The 20313-nt window shown below is 39.0% G+C and overlaps 1 protein-coding gene across 1 annotated transcript in view; it reads left to right on the forward strand.

Moving 5' to 3' along the window:
* RASEF (RAS and EF-hand domain containing) overlaps nt 1-20313 on the forward strand; it is an 83414-nt gene that overhangs the window by 34837 nt on the left and 28264 nt on the right. Inside the window, exons 2-6 of the mRNA XM_007969583.3 lie at nt 2170-2316; nt 5986-6076; nt 12564-12659; nt 16031-16108; nt 18657-18772. Coding sequence (XP_007967774.3) covers nt 2170-2316; nt 5986-6076; nt 12564-12659; nt 16031-16108; nt 18657-18772 — 528 coding nt within the window. The remainder of the gene's footprint in view (nt 1-2169; nt 2317-5985; nt 6077-12563; nt 12660-16030; nt 16109-18656; nt 18773-20313) is intronic.

Raw genomic sequence — 20313 nt, forward strand, 5'->3', positions numbered from 1 at the left:
TTTTGGTATTTCTTGTTTCAACTGGTATAAATGTTCTTTGCTTTAAAAAAGTGCTGCTACTGTCACAACCCAGTCACAACCTGTGTTAAATACTAGCAAGCAGGGATCCACTAGGATCAGAAGAAGGCGGCCAGATTGCAGAGTCTCTGATATAAGTTGTCAAGGAGGCCAGTATGCAGCCCATCAATCCAGAGAAGCTTGGATACGCTGGGGAATAGTGTGCTTATTAAGTCTACACATGGCTATAGCATCCATCCATAGCAGATGAGTTACACAGGCTTCATTAACTAGACACAAAGGGTATATTATTCATAGATCATGCTAGATTCCTCTTAGTGAATCAGCTCTTAAACTGTGAGTCAAGAACACCACCAGCCTCACCAACTAGCTCCTTTATCCTCTATCAGATCAGCTACTGAATCTGGTTAATTTTTCTTTTGAAATACCTCTAAAAATGTTTGTCTTTTATTAAAAGGTTTTAAATAGTAACTGTGAGGACTATCACAAATAAAGAGTGTGATACAATAAGAAATATGTAGTTGGGCTTTGTCCCAACTTCCTGGAATACAGCTCCTAAAACCCTTGGAATCTCCAGAGTGATGAGTGTCTTTTGTATGGTAGTGAGAAGGCTGGTAGCTGGGAGCCCCTAGACCTTCAAGAGGGGATTGGACATGATTAAGACTAAGAAAGACTGACATGATTAGAAGGTTGGAACTTTCAGCCCCATCCCTGACCTCTAGGGAGGAGAGAGAAGCTGAAAATTGAGGTAATCACCAGTGGCCAGTGATGTAATCTCTCACATCTGTGCAGCAGAATCACCATAAAGCCCCCAAAACAATAGTGTTTGGATTGTTGCTGGGTTGGTGAACATACTGAGGTGCTGGGAGGGTGCTGTTCCCAGAGGAGGCATGGAAGTTCTGTGCACCCACACTCTGCTCCCATACCTTGCCCAAAGCATCTCTTCCATTTGGCCATCCTGAGTTATATTATTTATGATAAACTGGTAAACTTAAGTCAAGTGTTTTCCTGAGTTCTGTGAGCCATTTAAGCAAAGTACGGAACCTAAAGAGGGGGGTCACAGAAACCCCTGATTTATAGGTGATTGGTCAGAAGTGTAGGTGGCAACCTGGAACTTGTGACTGGCATCTAAGTGGGTAGTAGTCTTGTGGCACTGATCCCATAACCTGTGGGGTCAGTGCTAACTCTGGGTGGTGTCAGAATGAAATTGGATTGTTGGACACTCAGTTGGTATCTGAAATGTTGGAGAATTGGTTGGTATGAGGAAAAAATTCACACATTTGGTGTCAGGAGAATTGTGACTGACATCAATGCAAATGTATATAAAAATGTGAATTTATATGAAGTAATTTTTAGCTGACCATAACATAATAGTTATATTCATTGCTGTGGTTTGACTGTGTCCACACTCACATCTCATCTTGAATGGTAATCCCCTTAATCCCCATGCATCTAGGGACAGAGCTGTTGGGAGGTGCTTGGATCATGTGGGCAGTTTCCCTTATGCTGTTCTCATGATAGTGAAAGAGTTCTCAGGAGATCTGCTGGTTTAAGGAGGAGCTCTTCCTCCTTCACTCCTCACTCTTCTCTCTCCTGTCACCATGTGAAGAAGATCCTTGCTTCCCCTTCCGCCATGATTGTAAGTTTCCTGAGGCCTCCCAGTCATGTGGAACTGTGGGTCAGTTAAAACCTCTTTTATGTATAAATTACCCAGTCTTGGGTATTTCTTTATAGCAGTGTGAAAATGGACTAATACACCCACTGTTATGACCATAAAGGCTGAAACATGTCTTATTAGGGGTGGGTGAAACATGGAATTAAGTAACTGATTTAATGTTACCTAATTGTTCTATAAATTGATTTATCTTTCTATTAAAATTTAGGAAAAAAAAACACAGCAGGGACAACAACAAAATCCTTCCTTATTAGTCACTTGCTGTGCATTTTCACTGTCCTCACAGGTCCCCCATCTCCTGTTGTGGAAAAAGTCCAACCATATCTCCTGACTGCTGTCTTCCCTTCCTTCCGATCATTGTATGATTGCTGGTTTTTCTTTCCTTAGTTCTTCATTTGTGTTTCTCTTTCTTAAAATTCCCCTGCAGAGTTGCCTTTAAAATTTTGTAATTGGTTTAATTTTTCTTTATTTGGCAGAGAAGAGCAAGTTAGTACCTTGTACCAAAACATCAACCTTGTGGAACCAAGATTAATTCAACCATATGAACATGTTATAAAGAACTTCATCCGTGAGATCAGACTTCAAAGCACAGAAATGGAAAATTTGGCCATTGCGGTGAAGAGGTATTGAAGTCCTTCCTTTATAAGTGGCCTGTGGGTGCTTTAACTTGCTCTCTGACCTGGGTGGCAAATGGGCTGAACTGCATTGTTACCCTATGATATTGGTGGACTTACTGAGCTTCAGGAGTCTAGAGCTTTCAAAATTAAGCCAGCACTGGAGAAGTAGGTCAGCTACCAATCAATCAATAGGTCATCATGATTCTATTATATAAACTCTTCAGGATCAGTGACTTGATACAGAACAATTCAGAGATTTATCTTACATCTTGCTGCTTAAAACACACAGGAGAAACTTTATCTAGAGAAGTAGGTGGAACTCTATTTGAAGCCTGGCCTTGTTACCTACGTGTATGAGACTTTGTGAGCAGGTTACTTAATCTCCCTGAGTTCAATTCCTGCATCTTCAAAATGAGGATGAATATCTTCACGTCCTCTGGGTGTTAAGACTTAGTGGATGATGTCATGGGTGAGCCCCTCACACTGCCCACCACATGGGTGCTCAGCAGTACTGCTTTGGCTCTCTCTACTCTCTAGCCCTCCTCACTTGGCCCTCCCCCTCTGAACTGAAAGCCAAAGAACTATTAAACTCTTACTCTAATACAGTTCATGTAAGCCATAGCTAGCTTACATAGGATATCTGATTGGTGTTAACAGCTATATCATGCAAAAAAGGAATTAATATGTGTTGCAGTCCAAATATCAGCCTCTTTGCCCCCTGGAAAAACTGCATTCCTTTAGCATATATTGGGAAAAAGAGGGCATTGTGCTTGTCACAGTTCTGGTGTGTTGTGTCCCACCGATGCTCCTTGCTGCCATGTGCTCCACCAGCAGCTCTCAAGACGCTGTGCACCCTGCTGGTTTCTGCCTGGAGCTTATAAACACAGCCCTTTTAATAGGAGGCTGCCCTGTCTACATAGGGGCGGGTGACTTGTCTTCAATTCTGCTGTCTCTTTATCCCTCCCATCCACATGATGCTGAAACTATCTAGTTGAACCTTCAGAGTAACTAAAGGACATTGTAATGTAGGAAAGAAAATATTTTAAATTCTTGATACAAAATAGGACCTTTCTTATAGTCCTAGAATCAAGCAAAAGTTAATCTATTCACAAGGGACTTCTTATGAACATTTTTAGTACCTGACTGACCGTTTTTCTCTTACATTAGCCTTCTAGGGGCTTCCAGTAGGATAAAGCGTGGTCCTCAGAACTCCAGAACAGCTGTAGAGCATGCTGGAGTGTGGATTAGAGTCCCAGAGTTGGCCTCTTTTGACATGTGACAGGCAGACACACACATTGATTCTTCAGAGCACCCAATAAGTATTAAAACAGACAAACTCACAGGTATACACATAGGTACACATATACAGACCCACACAAAGATATGTGGGTATACACACACATACACACGCCTCCATCTAAATATAATACCATGTACACCTACGAGGGAAAAAAACATACTGGCGTGCTTGATGTTCTCATTACCAGCTAGGCTGCTTTTTCACGGTGGAGTGAGTACATCACATTAATTCGAGCTGTGTTGGTGTCCCCGTCCACTCCCTTCTGTGCTGCTGGGGCCATCCAGAGCCAGGCTCTATGCTGAGCCTAAGTCTCCTAAAGGCTCCTTTCTTAGCTATCAAAGACGTCAGGAACTATTTAAATAGCTACTTGTAAACTATTCCTTACATTCTTAGCCATCCATTCTCACCTCTATTTTGGATTGGGGGAGGGTTTTGGCCATTTTGCTCTGCACTACACCTGAAGAATGGGTTCCCAGTGTCCTGGTGGGAGCCCTGGACTAAGGTCACAGTGAGCAGACATTTCAGTAGAAATTAGAAATTGCTGGGGCAAGCACTCTGTCATTATGCATCACCCTGATTTGCAAAAGAAGAAAAATGTTGCTCAGAAGTGAAAAGGGAGAGAGAGTCCATTACGGAGCAGTCCCAGATGTGTGGGATGGGATAGCTAGAAGAAGTAGGTGGGAAATGATCATAGCAAAGGGAGAAAGGATATGTGCCTTAGCCATTTACAGTCCCAGAGTTGACCAAAAAAACCACCAGGCATTGCTATGGAGATACATAATTTCTGGACTTCAAATAGCAGGTATTTATAAGCAGAAATGAACTGATTTCCCAAGTTTGGTTAACATAACCTTAGACAGGCTACAAGCTGAGGAAGAAGTAAATAGGAACAGAAGATAATAATGTTACTGAAAATTTTACTTTGGGGTCTTTTTCCTCCCACAATATTTCCTTGGAGTTTTATGTGGAAGTTGAACCAATGCATGAATAAATTGTGTTGTGAGGGAGTAAATAAGTCAAAAGCAGGTAAGTTGCTATAGCAGAGACCCATCAAACTAGAAGACAGAAAATCTTCTATTTAAGCCCTATCATTTGTTAATAGCATGCCATTTGTCCAAATGAATCACCTCTAAAGCTCATGGTTTAGATGCAAATCAATGTGCTTTGCCTTTATAGAGATGTGATTTATAATTGCACTCGTAACAGTAACAATTTTTCTAAAAGGTAACTTTATCTACATTCTAGAACTTTAGGGGACAAATAAGAAATAATGATTGAGATCTTTTTTTCCCTTCTCACTTTAACATATAACATTGTGAGTTTTTTATAGTGAAATTTCAAAATTATATCTAACCATCACTTTGCCATGGAGTTCTTCTTCTTCTTTTTTTTTTTGAGAGGGAGTCTCACTGTGTCACCCAGGCTGGAGCGCAGTGGCCAGATCTGAGCTCACTGCAAGCTCCGCCTCCCGGGTTTACGCCATTCTCCTGCCTCAGCCTCCTGAGTAGCTGGGACTACAGGCGCCCGCCACCTCGCCCGGCTAGTTTTTTTTTTGTATTTTTTTATTAGAGATGGGGTTTCACCATGTTAGCCAGGCTGGTCTCGATCTCCTGACCTCGTGATCTGCCTGTCTCGGCCTCCCAAAGTGCTGGGACTACAGACTTGAGCCACCGCGCCCGGCCGAGTTCTTCTTTTTAATCCAGGATTGTAACTCAGTCATGAGAGAAAAAAAAAAAAAAAAAAATTCAGAATTTATTGAGAGCCTGCAGCACTTTGATATCTTTATTGCTTGCCACAATCTAGTTTAATATCATTTTATCCAATGTATTCATTTATTTGGTATAGTCAGGTACCACATCACGATGTTTTGATCAATAAAGGATTACATAAATGACAGTGGTCCCATAAGAATATAATCCTATATTTTTACTGTATCTATTCTGTGTTTAGGTACACAAATACTGGCCATTGTGTTCCAGTTACTTGCAGTATTCAGTACAGTTCCGGTTTGCAGCCTAGGAGCAATGTGCTATACCGTACAGCCTAGGTGTGAAGTAGGCTGTAGCAGCTAGGTTGGTGTGAATACTCTATGATGCTTGCACAATGACAAAAATCTCCAAAAGACACATTTCTCAGAATGTAAGCTAGTTGTTAAGGAATGCATGACCGTATCTAGTTTTAAAATGATTTTACACCAAAATGGTCAAATTGCCAATCTCATTTTGTTACGTAGATGGAATGGGGAATATCATTTTGAATGGTGTGTTTCTCTTCATCTGTAATATATAGGGCTTCACATAGATGAGTCTGAAGTTTCTCTTCATGTTTCAAGTTCAAGAGTGTAATGAAAAGGTGTGCATCCTTTTGAATTTCAGAGCCCAGGACAAGGCAGCTTTGCAGCTGAGTGAGTTGGAAGAGGAAATGGATCAGAGGATTCAGGCTGCAGAATATAAGACACGGAAAGACGTGAGTTTCTGGGTTGGCCATTCATTCCAGCAGATCTTTATGAGGTGCTTTCTATGGAGAGGGCCCAGACAGTATTCTGGGTATCATGCATGGGTACAGCAAGTCCAGCTTCCCACAGATCCTCCCAGCAAAGGAATTTTTACTGGTGGTGTTTTTTGGGGATGGGGTAAGAAGAAATAGATATAATCAAATAAAAAAGTAAAGCAAATAAGTTCAGATAGTGACAAGTGCAGTAAAGAAATAATGTGTGATAGTGACTGGAAGAGGAGGTTGCTTAGGTTGGCGGCTAGAGGCCTCTTTGAAGGGGTAACATCAGAGACAAAGCCTTGGGAGAAGGCAGAGGCAGCCTTCGTAGAGAAGGTGACTTGACTTTCCATACTTGTGTCACTGCCCACACCCGCTGCCCACTTTAAATCTAGATTAGAGTGAAATTAAAATTCTGTCTTCAAACTTTGGTGGTTTATAACAGAATACAGTCATCACTTGGTACCCGAAGAGATTAGTTCCAGGACTCCCCCGCAACCTTGCATACCCAAATCTGCATGCTTAAGTTTTTATACAAATAATGCATATTTACATACAACCTACACATATCCTCCAGTATACTTTAAATTATCTCTGGATTACTTACAATACCTAGTGTTAACACAATGTAAATGCTTTGTAAAGAGCTGTTATACCGTATTTTTATCCGCATCACTTTTACTGCTTAAAATATTTTCAATCTTTAGTGGTTGAATTCGCAGATGCAGAACCTGTGGATATGAAGGGTTGACTGTATGCCTTTATTCAGCGTTATAGGAACCATTTAAAGTTGAAAGTGATATGTTACCTTCAGTGATTTCCATGAAGAAAGAATTTTTCTTATATTTTCGGGTGATTAATGTTTGTTGAAAACAGAAAATAGACAATTCCAGGTTAAAAATGTCACTTTCGTTTATTCATTCACCCTGTTAACACTGAATGGCAGCAAAATAATGTGCAAGTGGCCTGAACGTTGGCATCTGGGAGACCTCAGTTTGCATCCTGGCCCTGATCGTATCCCGGTGACATTGGGAAAATAACCCAACCTCTGAGCCTTTGTTATTCCATCTCTAAAATGGGATAATGCAACCTACCTGCCTTCACAGGAGTTAAACATGATGATCTATATGAAGTGCCCACCACAGTACCTGCAATGTGGTGGCTGCACCCTGGTTGTTACTGTCCTGCTCTTTCCTGTGGCTCTGTGTATTCTTGATTCCTTTTAGATTCTTCACCTTAAATGGCTTTACTGCATGTGTGCCCTGGGGTGTCTTTGTCTCCTTATACAAAGTTTAATAAGAAGCTGGACGTCATATTCAACCAGATAAATGGTTCAAGATTCATGGTCCAGCTTCAGAGCAATGGATCACCCCTTCTGCTAGCACTTTCCTTTTGGTAAAAAGGAAAGAGTAAAATCGTTTTGCTGCCTTTTTTCTTTCTCCATCTGCTGTGTTTAATCTGTGCACTCATTCATTCATCAAACACATATCAAGCACATGTGTTATTCTGTCGTCATATCTTACTGCTTCTTCTAGATAAATGCCTCTCAAATTTGTCGCTGGTAATGAGGATATTACCATGGCCCCCACCTTTTAGAACTTCATGTTTTGTTAATTACAACATCGTTAGTTTCCTTGGCTTCAGTCCGGAGGTGGCAAACCCATGCATCTATGGCATCATTTCTCTATTCCACAGCAATGACACACGTGGCCTGTAAGACACCGTATACACATGGTCACCACACCTCAGCACGCCAGTCCAGGACCTCACTGCCAGCTGAGCAGCTTTGGCACTGTGAGGAAACTTGTTTGCCTGTCCATCCCAGTGTCCACCTCACACCTTTCTAAAGATAGCTTCTCTGGAATAACATGCCCAGGCCAGTCTAAGATTTTCCCTCATTTCCTTCCATTCCACATGGCTCCCCTCAGCCCTCCAGGGTTCTTCACCCCCAGCTCTGGCCCAGTGGCCTTGCTGTGCCTGACTCTGCTTTGTCTCCAGCTGTTTTCTTTGCCTTGATGATTATCTCCTCAATCCTTTCCTCCTTCCCAAATTCTGCAAAGCTCAGAGGAACCCTCACTTTCTTCTTGATGCCCTCCCCTGCTCCTCTAGCCGCATTCACCTTTTCCTGACCTGGACTCCTATGGCATATATAGCATATATTGCCTTGCTTCAGTTTTTTTTTTTTTTTTTTTTTTTAACTGTAACAGCTTTATGAAGGTATAATTGGCATGCAACAAACTGCATATGAAGTACAGTATACGTGAAGTTTGGACATATGTATGCACTGTGAAACCATTCCCACAGGCAAGATCGTAGGCATAGCTATCCAGCCTAGAAGTTTCTTCATGCCCCTTGAAGGCATAACAAGCCTTTCTTCTTCCTTTCTTTGCCCCTTTTTGCCGGATAATCATTGTTCTATTTTCTGTCACTGTAGATTAGTTTGAAGTTTTCACAACTGTATAGAAATGGAATCATGCAGTATATACTATTTCTTGTCTGGCTTCTTCCACTCAACATAATTATTTTGAGACGTATCCATGTAATCAATAGTTTGTTCTTTTTCATTGCTGAGTAGTATTCCATCATGTAGGGGTACCACAGTGTTTAGCCATTCATCTGTTGAAGGACCTTTGAGTTATTTCCAGGTTTTGGCTATTGCAAATTAAGCTGCTATGAATATACATGTGCAAGTCTTTATAGAGGCATATATTTTTATTCCTCTTGAGTAAATTCCTGGAGTGGAATGGGTTGATCATCTGTGTAGATGACTGTGTATTTTTGTAAGACACTGCCAACCTGATTTCCAGAGTGGTTTTACAGTTATGTTTCAATCAGCAGTGTATGAGAGTCCCATTCTTTCAGCATTCTAATTGGTGTGTAGAGGAATCTCATTGTGGTTTTAACTTGCATCTCTCTAATGACCAGTTGTGTGGAGAATCTTTTCTTGGGTTCATTTGCCATGTGTATAAATTTTTTTTTTTTTTTTTTTTTTTGCTGAAGTGTCTTGTTAAAAATCTTCGGCTCATTAAAAATATAGTTGTTGTTGTTTTTTAAAAAATACTATGTTTTGAGAGTTGTTTTATATTCTGAATGCAAGTCTTTTATCACATACCTGATCTATAAATATTTTCACCCACACAGTGACCTGTCTTTTCATTCTCCTAACAGTATCTTTTAAAGAGTATAAAGTTTTAATTTTGATGAATTGTAATTTACCAATTTTTTTCATGGATCATACTTTTCTTGTGGTCTTTAAAAATCTTTAACCCAAGCTCACGAAGATTTTCCCCTATGTTTTCTTCTATAAGCTTTATTGTTTTAGGTTACATTTAGGATCTATTTTGTATTTGGTGCCAAGATATGGATCAATGTTCATATTTGTTTTTTGCATATAGATATCCAATTGTTCCCACACCTTTATTAAACAAGAGTAACCATTTTCCACTGAATTGCTTCTGCACTTTATCCAAAATAGTTTATTCTATGTATGTAGGTTTATTTCTGGGTTTGGTGTTCTGTTCCATTGATTACTTTGTCTATTGTTATGCTAATATTACATTGTCTTGATACCTATTGGTTTATAGTATGTCTTGATACCTATTGGTTTATAATAAGTCTTGAAATCAACTAGTATTAGTTCTTCAACTTTGTGCTTTTTTTAAAAAGTTGTTTTGGCTATTTTAATTGCTTTAATTTCCATAGAATCAGCCTTTCAATTTCTTTTTTTAAAAAAAACAAACAAAAACTCAAAGTCTGCAGGGAGTTTGACTGAACTTCATTGTATCCATAGACAAATATGGGTAGAATTGACATCTTAACAATATTGAAAATATGATTTATCTATGTCTTCTTTTAGCAATGTTTTGTGTTATTCACTGTACAGCTCTTGTACATCTTAGATTTACTCAGTATGTCATATTTTGATGATCCTGTAAATAGTATTTCTAAAAATTTCAATTTCCAATTGTTCATTGTGAATGTATAGAAATACATTTGAGTTTTGAGTATTTGTCTTGTATTTTGTAGCATTGCTTACATTGTTTGTACACAGTGCCTTTTTATTGGTAGATTTTGTCAGATTTTCTAGGATGATGATTATGAAATACATTAATAGTAACAGTTTTATTTGTCTTTCGAATTTGGATGAAGCTTTTTATTTTTCTTGCCTTATTGCACTGGTTAGAAGAATAAAGGAGATGAGAACATTGAATGTGATGTTAGTGGTGTAGTGTTCATAGATGCCTTTATAAGTGGAGTAGAATCCCTTCTGTTCCTAGTTTGCTGAATATTATTGTTGCTGTTGTTTTAATAAGGAATGGATGTTGAATTTTCTCAAATACTTTTTCTGTCTTATGTTCATGTTTTTTCTTTTTTAGAATGTTAATGTGGCAAATTACATTGATTGATTTTTGAATATTAAAACAAACTTGCACTTGAGATAGGCCATAATTAGTGATGATGTACTGTCCTTTCTATAGATTGTTGAATTCAGTTTGCTAAATTTTACTTAATATTTTTTCATTCATATGCGGAAGAGATATTGGTTTGTATTTTTAATGCCTTTGTATGATTTTGGCATCAGGCAAATTCTGGTCTCATAGAATGAGTTGGGACGTGTTCCCTCCATTCCAGTTTACTGGAAGTTTGTCAAGAGTTGACCTGAACTACTACCATGCCTCACCTGCATTACTGTAACAATCCCTTATCTGATTTCTCAGCATCTACCTGTCGCAGGTTTGGAATGAAATAGGCTAGTGATCATTTCCTTTATTGAGCTCTTGATAAAATATTTCTTTTCTTTTTTTTTTTTTTTTTTTTTGAGATGGAGTCTTGCTCTGTCACCCAGGCTGGAGTGCAGTGGTGTGATCTCAGCTCACTGCAAGCTCTGCCTCCCGGGTTCACGCCTTTCTCCTGCCTCAGCCTCTCCAGTAGCTGGGACTACAGGCACCCGCCACCATGCCCGGCTAATTTTTGTGTATTTTTTTTTAGTAGAGACGGGGTTTCGCCATGTAAGCCAGGATGGTCTAGATCTTCTGACCTCATGATCTGCCCGCCTCAGCCTCCCAAAATGCTGGGATTGCAGGTGTGAGTCACCACGCCCAGCCTGGATAAAGTATTTCTAAACCCTAAAATGTTTATGTTTGGGTTTGTGGCTATGGATCTAATGAAGAGACTTGCAGTCAAGTCCATTTTGATGCCAGGAAGGCTGCCTCATTAGTACCTCATTGTGAGACCTCTGTGTCTTCATCCACATGTGAGGCAGGCAATACTTGGTGCCTCACCTGTAAAGCTGGATGAAGTCAGCTTTAAAAAAAAGTTACCTTAAGAGAAGATATTGCTCTTCTGCTAAGCATTTCACATGGATTATTTAATTTACATGGATTATTTAATTTATATTGATTATTTAACTTGGATTATTTAATTTAATCCTTACAATAGTTAAAAAGAAAATGGAGGCATGGATAAGTTTGGCAACTTGCCCAGGCTCCACAGCCAATGAGCGGGCAGTAAGACACACTGCCTCTGGCAGGTATTCAGATGTGGGAGCCTTCGTCAGAGAGGCCCTACTTTACCCTCTAGCAGACTGACTTCCTGCCACATCTCCCTGTTTTTTCTTTCTTTTTTTTGTATCATTTCCTGAAATTGTCTTTCTGTCTCCTCCACTAGAATGCATGAGAACATCAGTTTTATTGTCCCCCTCTCTGTCCCCATGTCCCCAGTCCCTTAGAACCATTGGTTGGTGATAAGTGAATATTTGTACACTGAATTTTACTGACTATCAACATAAAACTATTTGAATACTGAATGTAAGATATAAAATTATATAATTTATTAAGAGAAAAGGAAATTTAGAGATGTTTCAGCCCATGGGAACTTCTGAATGGCAATCCCCTGACCTCCTGGGGTGCCTTATTGCCATTCTCTGCTCCAGAAGAACTTGAAGGGACACCCCTGAAAAGTACCAGCCCACAGGGAAGCACTTTGCATAGCAATTTGCAGTGATGTGATTGGGATTTAGATAAGGGATCATCTCTAGGGAAAAGGATGCACCCAGGATGCCTTCTTGAGTCCTGATGACATGATAGGATTCCAGTAAGCATAGCAGCCCTTCGCTGTGCCATGTCTTTTAACTAATTATAGCAATAATTAATTAATTGATTGGTGTGTTACGGCCTCTATCACAATGTGAGTAATAGTCTTAGAGGTGTCACTCCTGGGTGAGGTGTGTATGTACGTTGTGGGATTCTGCTCTTCTGTCAGTTTTGTAGGTTTCCATTCCAAAATTGCGGTACTTCTGAAGTCAGTTGATTTCCTTCTGATATCCCTTCTCACCCTCCCTGTGTAGGAAAATTGAAGTCAGCCTTAATTTGACACAAAATGTTGCTCACCTGTGGGGTTTTGAAGGTTGTTTAAGAGGGTGAACCTATTTAAATGAACACAATGTATTTTTTTTTCCCTTTAGGAAAAACGCAAAGCTGAGGAAGCCCTCAGTGACCTCAGACGTCAGTATGAAACTGAAGTAGGAGATCTGCAGGTGACCATTAAAAAGCTAAGAAAGGTAGGCGTGTGGCAGCTGGACTTATAGGAACAGCCTCAGCATCTCAGTGTATCTAAGTCGTTAACAACCAAAAACATTTGGAATTCTATTGAAGTGGCATATAGATCAGATTTCAGAATCAAGGAATTCCTTGGAAAGACCTTCTTTTCTTTTCTTTTTTTTTCCTTTTTCTTTCTTTCTTTCTTTTTTTTTTTTTTTTTTTTTTTTTTTTTTGAGACTGTGTCTTGCTCTGTCAACCAGGCTGGAGTGCAGTGGCAAGATCTTGGCTCACTGCAACCTCTGCCTCCTGGGTTCAAACAATTTTCCTGTCTCAGCCTCCTGAGTAGCTGGGATTACTGGCACATGCCACCACGCCTGGCTAATTTTTGTATTTTTAGTAGAGGCAGGGTTTCACCATATTGGCCAGGCTGGTCTCAAACTCCTGACCTCAGGTGATCTGACTACCTTGGCCTCCCAAAGTGTTGGGATTACTGCGCCCGGCCTGAAAGACCTTCTTTTAAGAGCCCCTTGAGTTCCTCTTTATTTTCCAGGGGCCACCTGTCTTTTTCATAGATCTGATCAATATTTTCTGATCCCTTCAACTGTTGTCCATAAAACTTCAGTTTGCTTTCCTTGGTCTTCACCAGCCTAGTACTCAAGGCCTTCGTGTCTAGTGGATGGCATGCCTCATCACTGTTTTTCTTGGTCATGTCAAATATCCATGTGTCCCTATCCCTAGCTTATTGCAAAGTGCATGGTAAGTATTCAGGTAATATTTATTAAATGAAATGAATATTGCTCTTCTAAGTAGAAAATTTCAGATTGAGGGTACCCTGATCACCAAGAGTCACCTGTTTTTGAAGAAGAGCAGAACTTGTTGAAGTGTGAGCAAAGATGTGATTATTATTATTATTATTTTTAATGTAGTTTGTTTTTGGCTTTTCCTCTATTTGGTTTCTAATGAGCAGGTTCTGTTTGGCTCAGTCATATCTGGCCGTTGTTTACCAGGTGGCTCTGTAGAGGGTGGAGGGAAGGGGAGGGATGCGTATCATTTGTCGATTTCCATGGTGTAAATACTCCTGTCATCGCTGATTTCATGCTACCAAGTTGATATCACTGAATTTAAGGTTGAGAAGAGATGCTTAAAGCAGACTCTCACCTGCCGGTACAGTCTGGCTCCAGCACTGTACTAGACACACTTCTTGGATCTGTTTTTCGTTTTTCCCATAACTAATGGGAATGTGTTAGCTAAGATGAAAATGGATAATTAAAGAAGGATCATCCTTGCTGGGCATGGTGGCTCATATCTGTAATCCTAACACTTTGGAAGGCTGAGGCAGGAGGATTGCTTGTGCTCAGGAGGTCAAGACCAGCGTGGGTGACATAGTTGAGATCCCACCACTGTAAAAATAAATAAATTAATTAATTAAAAAAATTAACTGCATGTGATAGCACATGCCTGTAGTCCCAGTGAGTCAGCAGGCTGAAGTGGGAAGATCACTTGAAGCTGGGAGAGCAAGGCTGCAGTGTGAGCCATGATTATGTCACTGCCTTAAAAAAATATCAAAAATCATTACTGAAAATGGTGATGAGATTAAGTGACAATTAGCTATATTTTGTATTTTATACACTATTGCAATGTAAACCTCTGGGATGATTAAGAATTCTCCCCAGTAGCCTCCTTAGAAAATTAACATCAATTTGAACCTGATATCTAATTTTCAAAAGTTATTAGGCCATGCATACTATGCTTATATTACAGAATTGAATAGACCAGTCTTCTGTTTATGCTAGAACCACAAGTTCACTGAGTCAGCGCCCTGACTTATTTCTGTGGCTTCCCAAATCTTTAGACTAAGGGAACGTCTACAAGAAGAGATGCCGCAAATGTTGAGGGCCAAGTGGTCTGAACAGTAAGAAAGGCCATGTGTCGGGAGACCTGAATCCTTGTCAAAACTGTACCCATTTTTTCCCTGAAGCACCTGGGACAGTTCAGATCATCTTTCTGATTTTTAGTTTCTGATCTGTAAAATGCAATTAATAATAAACTGTCCTTCCTATCATAATGACTGATATTTTATTGACTTTGCAGTTCACTAAGCTCTTTTTCATGATTTAAAAAATCAAATTCTCAAACTTTCTCTGAGGAGGGAATAAATATCCTACTTTTAGAGATGAGGACTGAGTTCCAGAGAGGTTAAATAACTTGTTCAGAGTCACACCGCTAATAACTGATGGAGCCATCTTACTACACAGTTTGTGCTTTCTCACTTATACCAGACTTCCTGCATGCCTGATGTGGTTGTTATGCAAAACAGCAAGATGTTTATTTGAGAGTACGTTAAGGGCTATAGTTTACTAATTTGTTACAATAGCCACTAACTGTGTCCTTGATTCTGAGAAACTCATTTTTTCCAGATGGTTTTTCTTCTCTGAAGTCAAAATGCGTGTTTAAATCAATGGCTCTTCTCAGTCATATTCAGCCTTGTGACAGTCGTGTCATATTTTTGTAAACACTATCCCTTTATAGCATCTGGCAAGGTGAAGAAGGTCCAGAGTCAGAGCACTTAGACTTGGTGAAATGTGGGATCCATTTTGATCAGTGCATAAACATTCCATAAATGAATCCCAGCAGATCCCTACCATTCCCAGAGGATGTAAGCTGTTTGTAGGAAAGGCATTTTGTTGTTGTTGTTGTTCTCCAGGTTATAAATGCTGTGGAACCAATTTAGTCTGGTAATCGTAACGAGTATGTAATTGTAATAGAAATGAGTCAACTAGCAAGCAAATCTCATGCAGAAATGAGTTAATCCTCAAGCAAAGCTTAAATGTAGGTATTTATATAATCAAGTGTGTTTGTGTCTCTAGCTTCATGTTATACTCAGATTTTATTGATTTTAGTTATTTAATAAGCATTTCTTGAACTCACCATGAAGAGAACACATAGGTGAATCGGACACTAATTCTGCTCTTAAAAAATCTTGCTCTCTAGGAGGGAAGGTAAGACATTTCTAAATAATTGTAATACAGAGTGGAAAGTGTTAAATGCAGATAATACAAAGTAGAATAGAAAGATCCAGATTTCAATGTAGCATAACTGAGTAAAAGCAAGAATTGGATTGCTTAATAGTTGAATGATTTCCAAAAAGGGCTTTTCAGCTGTTTCCAGAAAAGTTCATTTCACAACCAAACCCCCTTTTTCAAATGTTTAAATTATTTAGAACAAAATTTCAAATCCTTATGGATTTTATGTAGTTTAATGATTTATAAAGTCACATAATGTTGAAAATTGGTGACTTCTAGAATTCTTATATGTATATTCAAGGATAGTCCTAAACTTAAAGCAATTCAAAGTGAGTTTGTAAGCACACAACTTTTATTTGGTCTTTCAGCTCGAAGAACAGTCAAAACACATAAGTCAAAAGGAAGATGTGGCTGCACTGAAAAAACAAATTTATGATTTATCAATGGTAAGAATTACCTTTTCACTTTCAGAAATGCACTTCCTGTTAGACCACATCATCGTGCTCTTATTTCAGTGTTCCAGGAAGACCAGCTTAAAGAGAAATTAATGCTATAGTTAGAAAAAGTCCTTAAAATACATTTGGTCAAAGATATTATTTATGCAGGCTTTTCCCTCAATAATATGCCAGTTATTGTGAAAGCTTTAACTTATTTTTCTTACAAAGTAGTAAAGACATAGTGTTTAAGTTTTGTAAAACATGGTAAACCCTGTATTCTTCCAACATCAGCTCTGGTCTGTACGATGTGATGCTTTGTGATGAGGATATTAGTGCCTTGCCCCTTCCTCCAAGTTTTTTTTTTTCTTTTCTGTCGCTTTTCCATCTTACGCCAGCCACATCTTTACTTTTAGTACTAACAAAATTGATAACATTTACATCTCTTCTGTTATCTTTACTAAATTTTATTTATTTTGATTTTAGATTAACTCCCAAATTTGAAAGCAAATAAAGAGCGTTTTCTTTATTATGATTCTAAATATTTTCACTGCAGAGCTAAGAAATGAATGAGGCTTGCATTTCTTTCTCTCCATTCATTATCTCTGTTCCACTTAGAAGGCTCCCAGCTTCGTGGTCAAATGAATTCCTAGTTCCAGATTTTTCCACATCTTAGTTGGCTTCGTATTTGGGTAATGACATTCTTGTAGAGTTATTTGTTTTTCTTGGGTTTCTTGTTGCAAAAAGAAGCTCTACTATTTTCATGATATCACTGATACCTTAAGACTTATTTATTCTTTCCAATGCATGAAATTTGTTTAGTTTTTCTCCTTGAAAATATTAATTTTGGAGTCTATAAAATTTCAGTTCTTTTTTTTTTTTGAGGTGGAGTCTCGCTCTGTCGCCAGGCTGGACTGCAGTGACATGATCTCAGCTCACTGCAACCTCTATCACCCATGTTCAAGTGATTCTCCTGCCTGAGCCTCCCAAGTAGCTGGAACTATAGGCACGCACCACCACGCCCAGCTAACTTTTTGAATTTTAATAGAGACAGGGTTTCGCCACGTTGGCCAGGATGGTCGTGATCTCTTGACCTCGTGATCACTCACCTTGGCCTCCCAAAGTGCTGGGATTATAGGCGTGAGCCACCGCACCTGGCAAAATTTCAGTTCTTATTGGACTGTTTTTTAAACTTGCTACCCATATGTTCTGCAATTTCTTTTCACTGGGCTTTTCACCGAATTGCAGCATTTTGCATATTGCAATTTTTTGGGAGGAGAGGGTTTCATCCTCATTTTGCCGTAGCACATCCTCAAGAAACTTCTTCAGAAAGAACACGTGAGAGAGAAATTTTCTCTGTTTTTGAATATTTGAGAATGTCTACATTCCCCCTCACAATTTATTAAGTTTGTCTAGATAAATAGGCTTTTCTGGGACTCCTCTGGGATTTATTAATTTAATTCTTTCTCGGTACCATTTTTTTTTTTCAAATACTTGGCAGTGGTTGGTGATCTGTTCATATTTTAAAGTGAAGGACTAGCTTGGTTACTTGAGGTAGCTGGTGTAGGATCCTGTGGGGTGTGAACAGATCGACTCACCTGAAGGCCTCTCTCCCGAAAGAGTGTCTTCCTAGGAGCTCTGTGTGTGAAGCTGGCAAGGGACCCCAGGTACCAGCGTGAGTGGGGCCGGGATATTCAGAGAGAAGCCTTAGCTTTTTTTACAGGAGCCACTCAATTTTAAAAAAGATAATCTCTGTCTTGTCTTTAGAATCCACTCTGGCTCTCTACTGTTACTTGCTAGGGTAAGACAGGGGATGGGCTTGGTGGGAAGGGTGCCTTACTATACAGTTTTAATCTCTCTTTCCAACCCCATATCTGGTTCCATCTTTCTGGGGTTTGGCCTGGTCACTTGTCTCCTTCTGGGTTCTGTGTCAAAACCTTGAACACACTTCCTCTAGACTTCCATTTCTCCACTCTCTTCCCTTTGGCAACACATTTCCATCAGTTTCCATTTTCTAGAAGTGCGTTTAAGTCACTTGAATGCTCTGGCCCCCTCTTCCATTCTTTTAGCTGTTACTGGTTCATTTCCTTTGGCATTTCATTTTAATGAGGTTTTGGAAGGGGAAAAAGACAAATTCATGTGCTCCGTCCACCATCTTGAACGGATGTCTCCAATATTATTTTAAGAAAACACAGAAATTTTTGGATCACACTGGTTTATTTTTAAGTGCAAAACTTAAAATATTAAGTGATAGAATTTATTTGTAAAAAGTAGCCAGTGTACCTACAGGTACTATTGATTCCACAAAATGTTTATCAATAATTTTATAGCTCTCATTAAATAAAGCAGACGTTCGAATGGTTGGTGTCAGTTAATTTGCCAGTAACGTGTTGAAATACATCATGGTAAACCCTTGACTGTTGTAGTTTGGTATCAAATATCAAGCATAGAAAAATGAAGAACAACTTTGAGAGTTTAGATTTTTGACACAACACTACTTCATTTCTCCTAGCCAGAGGAAAATATGAATCTAATGACCTCCACTTTTCCTTTTATCCAGGAAAATCAGAAAGTTAAGAAAGAGCTTTTAGAAGCACAGACAAACATAGCCTTCCTTCAGAGTGAATTAGATGCTTTGAAAAGTGATTATGCTGATCAGAGTCTGAATACTGAAAGGTATGAACTTTGCATTTTGTTTGTTAGTTTGAGTAGAATATTGAGATGATCATCTGAGCAAAAGAAGCAGCTCAGTTATGGAATAATGAAGAGTTAGTAACTTTGCTAATATCGTCTTTATTTTCTAAGGATTTTATTTTCAGTATCAGATTTCCCAGTGCTTTTTATGTTTTTAATTTTTTAAAGCAAATAGAATAATTATTGTCTGCGTAGGCTAGCGTAGGGCTTAATAAATGTTTGAATTAGCTGGGAGCTAAAAGAATGTACCTACAGTGTCAAGGGTTAGTGCTTATTAAAGTGCTTTGAAGTCAGGAATCCTGGCCATAAAACATAAGAAAGGGAAAAGTAGGCAAGTCGATTTTTGTGTGTGTTAGTTTTGCAGTATGGTGTTAATACAATAAATCCTAATACACATACATACACTCACAGACATGTATTTATATATAAGGAACATAGACTTGTATATTTTTACATGGATGGTAAATATAAAATGCATAGATAGGTGTATATGTGTGTATCCCCTAGGACATGTACGCTTGGGAAAAATATCTTTTTTTGGGTTTGTTTGCAAACTTTAATCGGAATTAAGGTCTTATAAGGTCTTAGAAAAGAGTGAAATATTGTTTACTACATACAAGTCTCTGAACTAGATAAGGAGTTATGAGAATATATATAAATTCTCAAAACACGGAGCCCACATCATATATATATCATATATATGATATATATATGATATATGATATATACATATGATATATGATATATATATGATGTGGGCTCTGTGTTTTGAGAATTTCAAATTTAGTTGGGGGAAAAAAAGCAAAAAGATTATAGGGTTTAACAACAGAAGAGCTAAAAAGTATCAGAAGCAGTGCCACTAACGTCGTCATGGTTTGGGTTAATTGCTTTGTGATCACAAAAAAGATTTTGTTTTAGTTCAGAAGAGGTGAAGAACTGTATTAAAGAGGTGATGCTGGAGGTGAGCCTAGGTAGAAAGATAGCTCTGTGCTGGGAAAGGGGGAAGAGGCAGCCAGGATGGCACCATCAGCAACTCAGAGCTGGTGGCACTGCTGCCTGCCAGGCACTGTCCTGGTCCTTCACAGGCATTAACTGATCCAGTGCACACAACATCCAGTGAGACAGGGACCTTCATTATGTCCATTTTACAGATGGGGAAAGAGAGTCTCAGAGATGTTCCAGGTAAGGCAGTAACCAAAGCAGGGGCCAGAACATAGGGAAGGATGCGGCTTGGGGAAAGGTGGTCAGACCACAGGGCAGAAGGAGACATTTTGAATAGAAAAGCAAAAGTTTAAAAAAAATTAAGACATTTAAAAGCTAGTTTAAGGTTATAATAGAATGCCCCCAAATTTTGGGTTAAAGAACTTAAATTCCTGTAGACAATTAGGAAATGTGTAGTTTTATTATCCAGGGAGCAGATGATATTGTGAACCAAAGATAGCCTGGGCGTTTTGGGAAGCTAGTGATGAGGTTTATGTGCTCAGTGGGATAGGGGCTGGAGGAGAGGCCGGTGTTCTGAGTGC

This window comes from Chlorocebus sabaeus, chromosome 12 (assembly GCF_047675955.1).
Source record: "Chlorocebus sabaeus isolate Y175 chromosome 12, mChlSab1.0.hap1, whole genome shotgun sequence".
NCBI classification, from domain to species: domain Eukaryota; kingdom Metazoa; phylum Chordata; class Mammalia; order Primates; family Cercopithecidae; genus Chlorocebus; species Chlorocebus sabaeus.